At 39.4% G+C, this 13,899-nt stretch overlaps 1 protein-coding gene across 1 annotated transcript in view; it reads right to left on the bottom strand.

The window, feature by feature from the left end:
• The window catches only part of LOC103906650 (ubiquitin-conjugating enzyme E2 E2), a 216,573-nt gene that overhangs the window by 14,954 nt on the left and 187,720 nt on the right, over positions 1-13,899 (bottom strand). Inside the window, exon 4 of the mRNA XM_009288604.2 lies at positions 12,572-12,719. Coding sequence (XP_009286879.1) covers positions 12,572-12,719 — 148 coding nt within the window. The remainder of the gene's footprint in view (positions 1-12,571; positions 12,720-13,899) is intronic.

The raw sequence follows: 13,899 nt of genomic DNA, 5'->3' as shown, positions 1-13,899 counted from the left end.
TTTAAAAGACGTGTAGATGAGACGCTTAGGGACACGGTTTAGTGGGCATGGTGGTGTTGGGTTGACGGTTGGACTCGATGATCTTAGAGGTCTCTTCCAACCTTAACGATTCTATGATTCTAAGCAATGAGGATTCCAGTCCTTGAGAATTTTCTGAAATGTAATTCATCTTAAAGTTGCAAATGCACCACTCCATAGAAGGGCCTTTTTCTAAGATGGAAAATTCTACAAGCAGTTTACTAATGAGAGCTCTATTTCTGTATCCCATATGAATGTGAAATTTTACAGTACAGCCCATCCTTAAATTTGGGACAATTACACCATACATTTTGCTATTTAAGTAACTGTCTGCTACTCCAGTTAATGCACCTGAACTTAATTTGCTGTGAAAATAGGGATTCTGAAACACACACTGCATATAATTTGTTTTATTTGTTGCCTTTGATAGATCTGCAAAACTGTAAAAAACAAACAACCGTTTCCTCCTCCCCTGCTGAATAATGTAGAAAATTATCCATGCAAAATAAAAGACACATGTCTTGCAGTAGTGTAAATCATGTCTGAAGGTAGAATCTGAACGACTTAGGAATACTAATTTCTGAAATCTTACTCAAGAAAGTGAGAGACTAAATGATTTAATAGCTAACATACTTATATCCAGGATTATAAATTTTGCTTTTCAGGACTGACTACTTTCTTGCTGTGAATCTGTTAGAGCGCCAAATGTAGCAGGCTTCTTTTCAGGAGCTTAAAGAATGCGGAGCGGTGTGATTTCTATGGTGAAACAAGAATAATTGTATTTTAAGAACAGGAAGAAGCAGCCTTAAAAATAGTTGTGCTAATCAGGGTCCTGAAGGTGGTTCATAGGCAGTTAGAAACATACGGCAAGAAATGTCTAAATCTGTCCTTCCCTTCATGTTAAAAAAGGTACAGAGGGAAAAAAACAGAACAAAACAAAAAAAACCCACTTAGTAAAATGGAACAAAGTCTAAATGAAGAATCTGGGGTACAAAAATTCAGCAGCACTGATGCCGGTTTAGTCCAGCTGAGATTCAGCCTATTTGTACTAACTGGGAATAATGAATATTAGATTAAATTATTATGAGATTAGAGAATTAAGTGTAGGAATACAGGTAAATGTGATGTCTAAATTTATTGATTTTCTAGTTTTAATTATTTTTCCCTTAAATATACACAGTTCTATTAGTGAGAAAATATATCCAGTAGAAATGGTTAAGCCTAAAAGTGTTGTATCATCTATTTTGTTCAAAATATTCCAATGTAATTATGGACATGTCTGTATTGGCTAGACAAAACCTGTATGAAACAAAGAAAATACATGTAATGACTGTAAATGATTGGAGTGTATTTTGAAAGTAAAAGGCAGTTTACTTTGTATCTTGGAATTCAGTCAAATTAAGCTAGGATTCTATATTTTATATAAGAGAAATAACCAATAGCTTTATTTAAATACTTCACATTGTTAAACATTTAATATTGATGACTTATTTTGGTCTCAGTTCACACAAAATTTATTATGTGTATGCATTAAATTACCTGTCTTCTCTCTGAGGTAATGGGCATAGGAAACCTCCACTGGTACTATTTTAAATTACACATGTTTATTGGAAGGAAAATAAATTGTAACCTTTTGTATTTGTAGCATCCATCATTCAAGCATTTTCTTAAGTACTTTTAATTTAACGACAGTTAAGGTAAAGCTCATAGAAACCCTGTGTTTCTTGAGCAGAAGTGCACAAACTTTTAAAAACCCTGTATGTATATTTATCATATAGCTTTTATAAGCTTTATGTTAAAAAAAATAGATCAAAATGCCAGGTGTATTTTTTTCCAGCTTTACTTCCATTTTGTGATAAGACTGAATTTTGTATGTTCTAGAAGCCCCTTTTGAGGAATAATAAAGATTAGGAACAGTTAAGGGTAGTGACAAGACTCTTTTCTCTCATGAGTGCCAATTACATCCCTTTACATTTATTTCTTGACACAGATGTACAAAGCCTCTTTACTGATTTGGATTTTACTCAATCTCTGATTTAATCAAATGCCATTTAATAAACTGATGGTTGGCTATTATTATGTCTGAAGTTCAATTTTTCCCACCTTGTCTGAAATAAAAACAAAATAGGAGTAGAAAACTTATTGAAAAGGACAAGAAATCATTAGCAGCATGGTCAAAGCTTTCCCATTTAAGGAATGGTTGAAATCTAAGCTTATTTCTTCTGGAAAAAAAAAAAGACAAAATAAGATGTGACAGGTAATTTTGTAAAGAAGATGATAAAAAAAGTGGTCTTGCTTATCTTTTCCATAGCAAGAAAAGAACACGAACAAAAACCCAACACATTTAGCAAAAGTTAAAAGGAAGTAGATGCTTCATACACCAAATAGTTAAACACATCCAAGAATATAGTGTAGGAATATTAGAAGGTAATTTAGGAAATTTAAAAAAGAATTAGAAAACACACTAGTCACGGCACCACCTAAGTTACCATTGCAAAGGTTATTACTGCTCATGCTTCAACACATAATCTGATCGTTAGCTGTGGTTAGGAGGGAATTTCCTTTCCAGTGTATTACTGTATGAGTAAAGTGCTTTGAGGGAATTTTACACTTTTCACTGAACCACCGAGCAATGAGCAGTTACAGGCAGCGTACCTGACTGAACCAAGTAGTACCGGTTTTCTGCTTGAGAATGACTATATTCCTCCTTCTAGTGATTATTCTTTGTAGAGTTACAGATACATCAGATAAAACAAGAACAGGGTAAGAGCGTGTGTGACTGGTATCTGGAACTACAGCTAGTGGCTGCTTTATGCAGTGGATACCACAAAATCCAGATTGCACATTTTATTTTTAAAAAGTAATCTGTACCATTCACTTCCTAAATTACATAAACCCACCAATATTCTTATGTAAATAACCCCAGACACTTTTCAGAGAAAAAAATACTTAAACAGACTGTAGACTTCTGAAACCATAATGAGGGGTTTAAAACTAAGTATTTCTAAACAACCTTACTTCCATAGTTGTGTTAATCTTTTTAACGATGTCTTGTGAGTTTTGAATAGCCTAAATCTAAACATGTGAAATGCCTCTATGCTCACAAGCAATGCTCTTCTACCCATAAGGTGTTGTCAATGTGCAACTGAAAAGAGCAAAGATTTAGGCCAACATAAATAGCAATCCCGATCCAAGCCTCCTCCCCCTGCACACATGATTAGGACATATTCCAAGACATATTTTCCTGAGAACTACTAAAAGGATGACAGTTCACAAATGTTTTTCCTGCTGTTATAATAATCCCCGCAGTCACGGGTTCATGTTTAGGGACTTAGTCAATTGGTAAGAACAAAATCTTGTAACGTTTTCATCAGCTCTTTATGGCAAAGCAAATGAATTCTCTTTCAATGCTTATCTATGTGTAATTCTCATAATGTGCTGCTGCATTGCTTGCATTTACATATGTTTAATTTCATGTTTATAGATCACGTCCACAGAGTTTAACACATATAGGTGTATGCGTCTGCAAATATTTGAAGACCAGATGTATAGAAAGCCTCTTCCTGGCAGTGCAGAGAGACTCCTAGTGGGACTTCAGACGCCTAAATCCCACGGGAAGTACTGAAAACCCTGCCGGCTGTCTGCCAGCATCTTCAGGTGCCTAAATGCTTTTAACGTATTGGTACCGTGTGTCCAGCTCTGAATATGAGAAACTGTGATTCAAACTATAGAATTGCAGTTAGTATAGCATACGTACTATAGCACAGTACAGATAGTATAGTACAGTATCTTTTAAAGGGAATGGAAAGAGAAATCACTGATAGACTATCAAGGATTTGTAAATATCAGCTGTAGACTATATGATACAATCAGTCCAAATATGGACATATTACTTCAATAAATATATAGCAGGTTCTGCAGAACTGGCAAGGGAACATACAATATTTAAAGATAAATAGGTACTTTCTGGCAAAAAGAAATTTGTTGCAATTGTCGGGATCGTTTTGCTCATATGAATGGGTTGATGGTGACGGGTTTTTCCCAAGGCAATCCTGCCCCTGACGTTGTGATTCTGCACTCACTGAGAGCAGAACAAAACCCATCCGTTTTGCGCTGCATTTTCCTTTTGTGATCCTTTCGGACAACTTGCTACGATGGCCTTTATGTAAAACAGTCAGCCATATGCACCCATCCACTCCGCTCCCCGTCCAGCAGCACCAAGATAGCAGAGCAACCGCACGCTACATTTTGTATTTGCTAAGCAAAAGCCTCTGGAGTGAGCTCATTTCATTTGGAGGCAACCCAAGGCAGAGATTTTAAAAGGGACAGAAAGGTTATGTTGCAACTTAGAACAAACCAAAAAACATTACTACATGAATCGATTCCTCGCCACTCTAACTTTTGTTTACCGTCTCTTAACTTGTTGCCATGCTTGAGTGACACGGCATAGAGTATTTTCCTGCTCCAGATACAAAGAGAGCATTTTCCATTGTGCTGAAACAGCCCAGAAACCTGCCCGCTTCCTGACAGAGCACAGTATACAAACTCTGAAGAAAAGGGAAAAACAGCTCCAAGCTAAAGAATATAAATAATATCAGACAACAGAGCAATTTCATTGTTTACACGACCCTCTGCTGCTTACAAAAAGGATATATGGCAAAACGAGATTATTTTGTTGTATGCCTGATAGTACTGTGCTGTGACGTTGCACCTGGTAGCCTGCGGGCGCCGGGGAAGAATTAAACTGGCAGGGGTTAGCCAGCCTCATAAAATTGGACACATTAAATATTGTTTCGTCAACTTCAAAGTATTTCAGTCATTTTCCAGAATATTCATCACATTTGACAAATCTACTCAAATATGTTCTGGATTATTACAGAAGGAGTATTTATGATTTTCCTGCCTTCTATAAGTCTTGACAAAAATGTTCTAAAAGGAAACAAAATTTCATTACAAACCAGTACAGAATATATTTGGGCACAGGAAAGACTAGGGGTCCTTTTTGATAAACTGAACAAAGCTGTTAAGCTGCTAAATGGCAAGGAAAAAAATCAGATTGGACTCTGAAGCAAAGTTTTTTGATAGTAGCAAAATGTGCAGATTATGGCTTTAAGGAAAAAAATTACAAGAATGAGGAAAATGAGAAGCGGCTCATCCCTTGAACTTGCTGTCATCCAGAGTTTCTAAGTTCACTTCATAACCGGGGGTGAGGGGAAAAGAAGGAATGATAATTGGGAAGTCTAAAAAATTGCAGAAGGAATATCTGACGTGAACCGGCACTGACAGAAAGCAGCCTCTGCTATGGAGAAGCACCAGCTGAGGAGAAACATCATACATGCTTTCTGTTAGATCGAGATATATAGAAGAACAGAGAGCAAAAAGATAAATCTAGTCTGCTGAGTGGCGAGGGGCACGGACCTGTTCGTCATCACCTGGGGCTGGGTAGCCTTTTTGAAGTTCGAACATGGAAGCCAAACAGCAGAGCTGTGACCGCAAGTCAGCCAAATCCTCACTCGGAGCCAAACGCTCCAGCATGGAACAGATTGTATTTTTACAGCTATGTTACATTTTCCTTTATTAAGCTGCCTTAGGTTTATTTTTAAACCTTTTTTTTTTTTTTGACAGGCTAGCACTTTCAGATCTCACAGTAATTCTGAAAATAGATCTTTTTTATTGATACAGTGGACATCTATTAGTGTATTAAAATGCACGCTGGTATGGCAGGAGCTCATCAGCTGAAAAAACAGAGTTATTCCTGTGGAACCTAACGTGTCGACACATACTCGTTTTGCAAGTCGCTGTGGCAATTTTGGATGTTAATGGCCCTGCACCAGAGACGATCACTCCAATAAAGAGTCAGGAGAACGGAGCGTGTCAGTGGGCGTCACGTTGAAGGCTGGCAGCGTTGCTCCAACTCCCAGTGGGAGATGGGTTTTCCTGAGAGGGTTCAAATGAACGTACTTCCCTTTGCCTGGGGTGTGCAGAAGACAGTTCCATGGGCGGTGCAGGGGGCAGGAGCTCCTGGCAGCGTGGCAAGGGACTTCCTTAACTGGCCTATCTAGATTTACCTGTCAATACCTTATGCAAATTGGTAGAGATTAAGGAATTGCTACAAACAAGCATTTGGATGAAACTTAAATTTCCCAAATACTAACACAAATTCAAAATGTGGAGGCGCTCAAAACTTTCTAAACACCAAATCTATTCACGTTGCACTTGCACCCGTACCCTAGGGCCTCCTGCTAGGCATGCAGGTATGCACCCTGTCCGGAGCAATTCCAACAGCGAGCCTTGGGGAAGGCTGCTGAAGGCAAACCTGCTGAGGGATGGGGCAGTGGCATTGCAGCAGGACACCAACTTCCCTCCGAAAGTGTACGCTCCTGGCTGAAAGGGAAACGGGCTGAGAAATCAAGACAGTACGCCAATTCAAGCCTTCCCCTCTCATGTTGTCTGACTTAAATCTCCCCACCTACTCCTGTTTTGCAAAGGTCCTGGAAACAGACAGCAGCAATTCTAGCAGCTTTGTAGCAGGGCAAATACCGCTCAGGCTTTTAGGGCTTTTATGCTTATGTTGAAAAGTCACTCTCCAAAGTGCTGTTTCAGATCCCATTGAGGATCGAAGATATGCATTAAATTACACTATTGAATCCTTTTCTGCAAAGGATGACAGAACTGGGATTTTATACTCTCAGCAGTAAGAGTACAGAACCTTACAAACCTTTAGGAAAATAACAAGGAAAAAAAAAAGAAAAAGGAGAAAGAATATCGTAATAACTGCATCCCATCTCTAAAGTCTCCTAAATACCAGTACCCTCGTGCAGGTGTAGGTAAGGGTGTTAATATTTTTTTGGCAGAAAATTTAGGCAAACCTAAATCATGCCAAACCACATGGGCAACTTGTAATTGCAATAGAAAAACAACAATAGTAGGTTATCCAAAATTGCCAGTTACACCTACTCTGTGATGAAAACAATGAAATTTCTGGGGAAGATAAAGGCAAAACATAAGGATGACTCGTATAAAGAAAGCTTGAAAGCATGTCTCGTGTCCCTTAGTGAGACAAGTAAAGATCCCCATAATCTTAGGATCTTGGTTTGACTTTGTTTATCTATGCTTAGATAAATGTAAGTCATTAAAATGCACAGCCATGTTACTTAATGTGGGTTAACAAAGTATCAAACCATCTAGTAAATTCATGATTCATGGCAGTACTTGTAAAACACCAGCACATACACTTCTAACCAAGGTACGTTATATTTGAAAACCACAATATGCGTTGCAAAGTTTTTTAACATAAGCAGTCTACTTTTCAGATGTGCTGAGCAACTGCAACTTCTATAAAAATTGATGGGGCTCACATCAAAGTAATGTGGCGGTATCTGTCCAACTCATTTACTCTTATAAGTACATTTACTGTGAGGACACGTACGCTTCAACCTCAAGCTATGTTCACAGCAAACTTTACATGTAACACTGCACAAACTGTCTCACATTTTCTGGTGGGTTTAAAGGATAACGAGACAAGCAGCTTTACACTGCTAATATAACATGCCACCGAAGTATCTGAGGGCAGAGTCAGACCAACTAACCTGGCCAGTGCTGATCCAGGTGAAGTGGTTACTGCTGCCAGTTGTTTGTGCATTTCCTTTGCCAGAGGTTAATGCCCTTTTTCTAGCAAAAGCTTTTTCTTTCTTTTGCTCTCTCTTCCTTCTTTTTCCTTTTCCCTTTTTTTCTTTTTCTTTTCCTTTTCCTTTCTCCATCGTTTCACCAAATTGGGTTAGAAAGCAGACAAACAGTGAAAATGACAGGGCTAAGAAAGAAATAACCTTTGACAGGGCTGCCAGTGAGACAGGGACATCCAACAGGGAGTAGTAAATATTTCAACCTGGATGATAGTGATGATGAGCGGGTTAGTCTGTCTAGCCATGCCTAATGCCCCGATGAACTCCACACGAGTCAGGCACGTTGAGGAAGGATGACTGCAGCACGATGGAGGGGCAGGAGGGGGCTGCGAGGACGAGCAGGGGAACGGAAAGCCTCTCTTACGGAAGGAGGCTAATAGACACAGGTCTGGTTACTGTGCAGCAAATAAGACCAGGAGGAAAGAGGATGGTTCTTCATTAATACATCGGGAATGAAAAACAGGAAAACTGTCACTTAAGCTATAGGATAAGAGTTGCTTAAAAACAAGTGGGTATAAAATTCCCATGAGTCGCTTCAGGCTAGAAATCTGGCAGCAGTTTCTAAAGAGCAAAGCAAGTGAGGCTCTGTAGAGCCCCTAAGCAGTTTTTTTGGTTACAGCAGCCAGCCAAGCGTTCAGCCTAACTGGGCACATTTGTGGGAAAGTAATGTTGTGGCTGCTCCCCGCCTCAGGCTGCTCCTCATATCCTCTCTCTGCACCACTGTGCACAGCCCCATCGCTGGAACTCGCAGCCAGGCATGGCCTGCCACACGGGGAACAGGAGCAGGAGCAGCACCAAAGCATTTGGTTCAGGAACGTCAATGGTATGATAAAATAAAATGGTACATTTGGTTCAGGAACGTCAATGGTATGATCGAGGGATAAAATCCCCACTGGCTGTGGAACTTGTGTGTCGGAAAAATGGTAAGGAGCTAGAGGCGGAGGATGACATCAGAAGTGAAGAGGATGGTGTGAGGGAGATGTAGCAGGTTTTGTTCTGATGTCCTAATCAAGGCTTAGCAGCATGTTATTAAGCAGACATGATTCGATGTTAAGAGTGTTCAGACATCGGGGATAATCAGGCCAGCCAAGTTCAGACTTTGAATGTGTGAAAAAGGAGGCCACGCGAAGAAAAAAGTTGCAGCGCAGTCTCGTCGGTGTTTCAATTTATTTTCTCTGAAGCATTTGCAAATGAGAATTTTCCTGGGGAAAAATTCCCCACCTTTGGCAGGGCTGAGGTGGCAATGACCAACTGAGAACAGTAAGCATTTCAACCCAGATCAGCATCACCAGCGCTCTAAATATAAAAATAATTAATCTGTTTTCATACTTGAAGCTCAGTAAAAATACAAAACCTCAGGGGCCATCCACACTTGAAAGCTCCTTTGGATTAAGGCAGTGTGGGAATTTACACTCCCCAGGCTCTGCTTGAATACTTAAAGTACAGTTGACTTTTACTCCAAGTAAGACCGTTTTTCATGACTTGACTTAATACATTTTCAAAGAGGGGAGTGTCCATAGACGGAGTTACTCTGAAATAACTAACTGCCCACGTAGACAAGCCCTAGCAGCTAACATTGGAAGTAAATATTTTCAGCGCTCAAGCACAGAGCCTACGAGCACTTACTCACATACTCGGTTTCATGCAGATGAATGTATCTATCAGGTTTTGTAGGGTTGCTCATGCACATGCCAAAATATTTACAGGATTGGGGCCCTGCCTTGTAGAAAAAGATGCGTGCTGTGCCCCAGAGTACCACCTTAAAGAAAAATACGAATCCCTGGATTGAATGCTAGTGTATCCCATCATCTCTCGCATCTCTCTGATACCATTCCAGTTGGCTCTCTCGCACTCCCAGATAATTCACACATGTTCACTCATACACAAACTCTACAGCACCCCTTCCCCCCACGAAAAAGTCAGCCAGCTGTTACAAAATTCAGACATTTCATTAACACAGTTTACTGGCTGATACTGCCAAGCAAAATAGAGACAATTAATAATAATCAGGACTGAAGGGTCTGAGACAGCTTATGAGTAAAGGATTCTACTAGTTGTTTAAAAAGGACAAACTCACTCCTGCCTGGAGTGATAGGGAACAAAGGGCGGTGATGTATAACCGGGGAGGAAAGAGACTCTCTCCGTGGCTTTTGTAGATTACTGTGTGAATGACAGGAGCGGCAGGAGCAAATACCTCTTTTCATTTGCTCAGCCTGCTGGAGAAGAATAGCAGCGCTTGCCAATGAAGCTGCAGCTGTGCTCCGGCTCCGTTTAATCACTGTGTACGACTGAGGGTTAATTAGCTGCCATTCTTACTGCTATTTGTTGTTCTAATGAAGATTTGCATAAATGTACGACTAGGGGGTAACTGATACTTGATTTTTCCCTTCAGAGAGGCTGGGGGTGGAAAACTCGCCCATCCCAAGTGTTTATGTTTGTGGGAGATTCAGTGTTGCCTTTCCATTTGACCTGATCTGCTTCTGGCTGATGAATGGTGAACAAAGAGTTCAGAGTTGCTTATCAAATCGAGACCCCTGTTGGGTTTCTGCCTTTAGAAAGTGGCAGACTAGTTAGATGAAGAGAGGACCGAGGGATTAGAAAATTACTCGCAGCTGACAGAGAGGAAAATACATATATGCATGTTTCTGTATCTATATACGTACATATATATGTGATATATTTCAGTGATAAGGTATCTCAGTGATAGATATATCAGTGATTAGATATATCAGTGATGCATCTCTCTCTCTCTCTCTCTCTCTCTCTCTCTCTCTCTCTCTCTCTCTCTCTCTCTCTCTCTCTCTCTCTCTCTCTCTCTCTCTCTCTCTCTCTCTCTCTCTCTCTCTCTCTCTCTCTCTCTCTCATGTTCAATCTGGATGGCATGGAACCAATAATTTGTTAATGATAAAATGTCATAAAAAATTTATGTCATAAAGCAGTACAACCAGAACAGGCTGTAGCATATCAGGCAATACACTGAAAAGTAAGAACTTGCCTTCTGTTGTACATCACTAACATTCAAAGTTCACTTATTATAAAAAAAGTATCTTACACAAAACAGGCAATCTCAAAGGAAGGCAAAAATGACTCGGAAGTTCACATCTACCTGCCACCAGCTCTTCCTAAGAGGGCAATTCAGAATACAAATTAAGAAATTGCATTAATTCCTCAAAAAATCATAGGAAAATTTTAACATGAAGCAGTAACAAAATCCAAAACTTCTTTGTAATTAAAGAGAAGGTTTGAAAATGAAACGTCATAAATTTGTTTTATTTACTATGGTCATGACAATGCTTATGGCTACTAACTGAAATAAACTGAATGGAAGAATAACCTCCTGTTTTTATTATGTTAACTTGTTGCATATGATAATATATTATGGGTAACTGTTTTCAGTGTTCCTCTAACACACTTGGTCAGCTAAAACTGTTGTTTGACAGCATCTGTAAATAGCCTAAGGGAAAGAAAAAGATTGAGAGGGCAGAGGCAGTAAATTTCTAAACTTCAAATCACTACTGGAAAGAGGCAAGCTTTCAAATTGACTGTATCCCCCCAAAGAGAGGCGACCACAAATGAGCACACACTTATTGCCAGTTTCTCAATCCCAACACAGCTTTGCAGTGTCTCTAGCTCTTTACCTTGTCTCTACAACACATGAGCAAATATTCATTTGCTTTTCTTTACACTTCTGTCATCCATCCGCCTGACTTCCTATAGGCACCTCTGCGTATTTTGGGGTAGACACTAGCAGAAGTCAATCTTTCAGACACGTAAGCAGAGAGCATCCAACACACCTGAAATAAATGTGCCTGAAATGGTAACACAGGGCTCCTTTACCACTCCAGCTCTGAGCTGGAAGGAACGCCATGGGTTTTAACGCTACATACAGTAACAAAGCCACATGAAAATAAAAACAGTCAATTGCATTTTTGCCCACTTTCACCTTATTTTGAGCTTGGAAATAATTCAGTCTTATGTTACAGCATTTTAGTCAGCCCTTGATTCCACAAGAATCTCTTTGCAAAGCAATTTTTAGCCCTTTGGTTGGGGAGAAAAGTTTAAAAACAGGAAACCTAAAGGTTTAAAAACTAGATGGCAAATTAAAAAAACAATTGAAGTGTACAGTAAAAAATAAACCAGCAACAACCCTCACAACAGAGGGTTGAACACTTTTACAACTGTAAACAATCACTTCATTTTTCTTTAATGATTCTTTAATAATTTCTCTATACTACGATTTTCCGAGGCTGCAGTCAGAATCATTCATTGGTAAATAGGGTAAGAGAAAGTGGAAATTACAGATCTAGTGGTCAATGGCAGAAAACAAATCTAAAAGAGCTGAGGGAAGAGGTTAAGTGCTACGCTAGTTAATAAGAATGACAGCTTGCTTTGAATACTCATACTGGCTGTCCAGGATATTGAATAAACCTCATTTAAATTAATTTTCATTATTTGTAGAGTCTGTGTTAGACATCTATCATTGTCAGTACTATTAATATTCTTTTCAGAGACCATATTATCAGCATGTTTAAATGAAAGCTTTCCTTTTCAATATTTATTAACTCATTAATATTTCTTGGTACTAATATCCTGGTTGTAATATCCAAATTAGTGCCTACTACAAGGTATTTTCTACTGATTAGACTTTCTGAATTAAAAGATTTTTATTCTCAAGTACTAAAAATGCACTTGAGCTCCTGAAATTGTGCTTTCTTTCTATACTATGTCTTAATTTGAATCACTGGCATTTAAAATATACATTTTTGTCTTTTTTTAGTAGGTAGCAGTAAAACAGCGCACTGGCCACGTCCTAGTAGCTGACCAAATATGAACTGTGAGCAAACGTGAATGTGAAAGTTAATTCATCTTACCCGGGTTGCAGTCTGTGAGGAGGGAGCAGATGGAGAGGAGAACTTTAGAAATGGTTAACGCTGGGCTCCAGTTGTCTTTTAAAATGTCCAGGCAGATGACGCCTTGGCTGTTAATGTTACAGTGGTAGATTCTTGTCCGAAATGTTACCTAGAAAAGACAGCGTGTCTAAGTACAACGGTGTTCAAGCCAATAATTACACGATTATTAAGCAATTAAAAAATTATATGAACTAACATTCTGCTTTCCTGGTTGAAATGCCAGTAGTCTGCTACTGTCAGTTAAAGACTGGGCAAGACAGGGTTATTCATAAGAAAATAAAGAAAATAAAGTCTGCCTCTTCCACCTGTGGCCAGCAGTGGAACTGGTTTGTGCAAGGTGAGAATGGGACATGTTTCCCGAGCTTCCTCTTGCCTTGGTCTCACTGATCTCATTATTTTTGTATGGGGCCAAAAAAAGCTATTCCAGCCCCTGATCTGGACAACGTTCATAACTCAGGCCCACAGCTACTTCACGCTTTGAAGGGAGGCAGAAGAAGACAGACTCTTCTGCCGTCTTCATCTGTTCACTGTTTGACCCGATAGATTAAGCTGGAAAAAAAATGTGGAGGCATCACATCAGTGATTCCTGGAAAAAGTAAAGTGAAATATCTTTGAGAAAGGCTGCTCAAATAAAAGGCTTTTATTTCCAAATTTTAAGTTACAGTTGAATCAGTAGAATCGCTTACAAACACCTTTTGGTTTTTTTTGTAGTTGATTTTGAGGATTTCTGTATCCATTTTATATTGTCTCCCAGGTGATCCTATATGTAACAAACCAAGGAGGAGATCACTTCTTTTAGCCTAGAATGATGTGCTTCTGCTTCAAGTTGAAGATACAGGCCTTTGATTTTAAAAGAAGTTCAGCTATGAAAGTCCACTTTGTAGCTCAGAATGAATACTGGGGCCACCAGATAAGAAGGGACAATATAAAAAAACTACCCCTTGGGGGTCTCCATCAAGGACTAATTTCTCCATCAGTTCTACCCAAAAGACAAGCCAAACCAGATGGCTTTAATGACATGTTCATAACATCTAAAATTAAGATGTGCAATTTCAGTGGTCTACCTCATTGGCAATAACCCTGCCAACAGAGGGGCTGGTTAGGCAGGAGACAGCAGCAGGCAAAGCACACCCCAATTTAAGAAAGCTGTGCTTTTCACCAGAATTGGGCAGTGCTAATAACTGGGAGTGTGTTGTGGTTTAACCTGGCAGGCAGCTAAACACCACACAGCTGTTCGCTCACTCCCCCCCTGCCCAGTGGGATGGGGGAGAGAATCGGAAAAAAAAAAG

Source organism: Aptenodytes forsteri, unplaced genomic scaffold (genome assembly GCF_000699145.1).
Source record: "Aptenodytes forsteri isolate BGI_AS27 unplaced genomic scaffold, ASM69914v1 Scaffold9, whole genome shotgun sequence".
Classification (NCBI taxonomy): domain Eukaryota; kingdom Metazoa; phylum Chordata; class Aves; order Sphenisciformes; family Spheniscidae; genus Aptenodytes; species Aptenodytes forsteri.
This window is presented reverse-complemented; position numbering and strand designations above follow the sequence as displayed.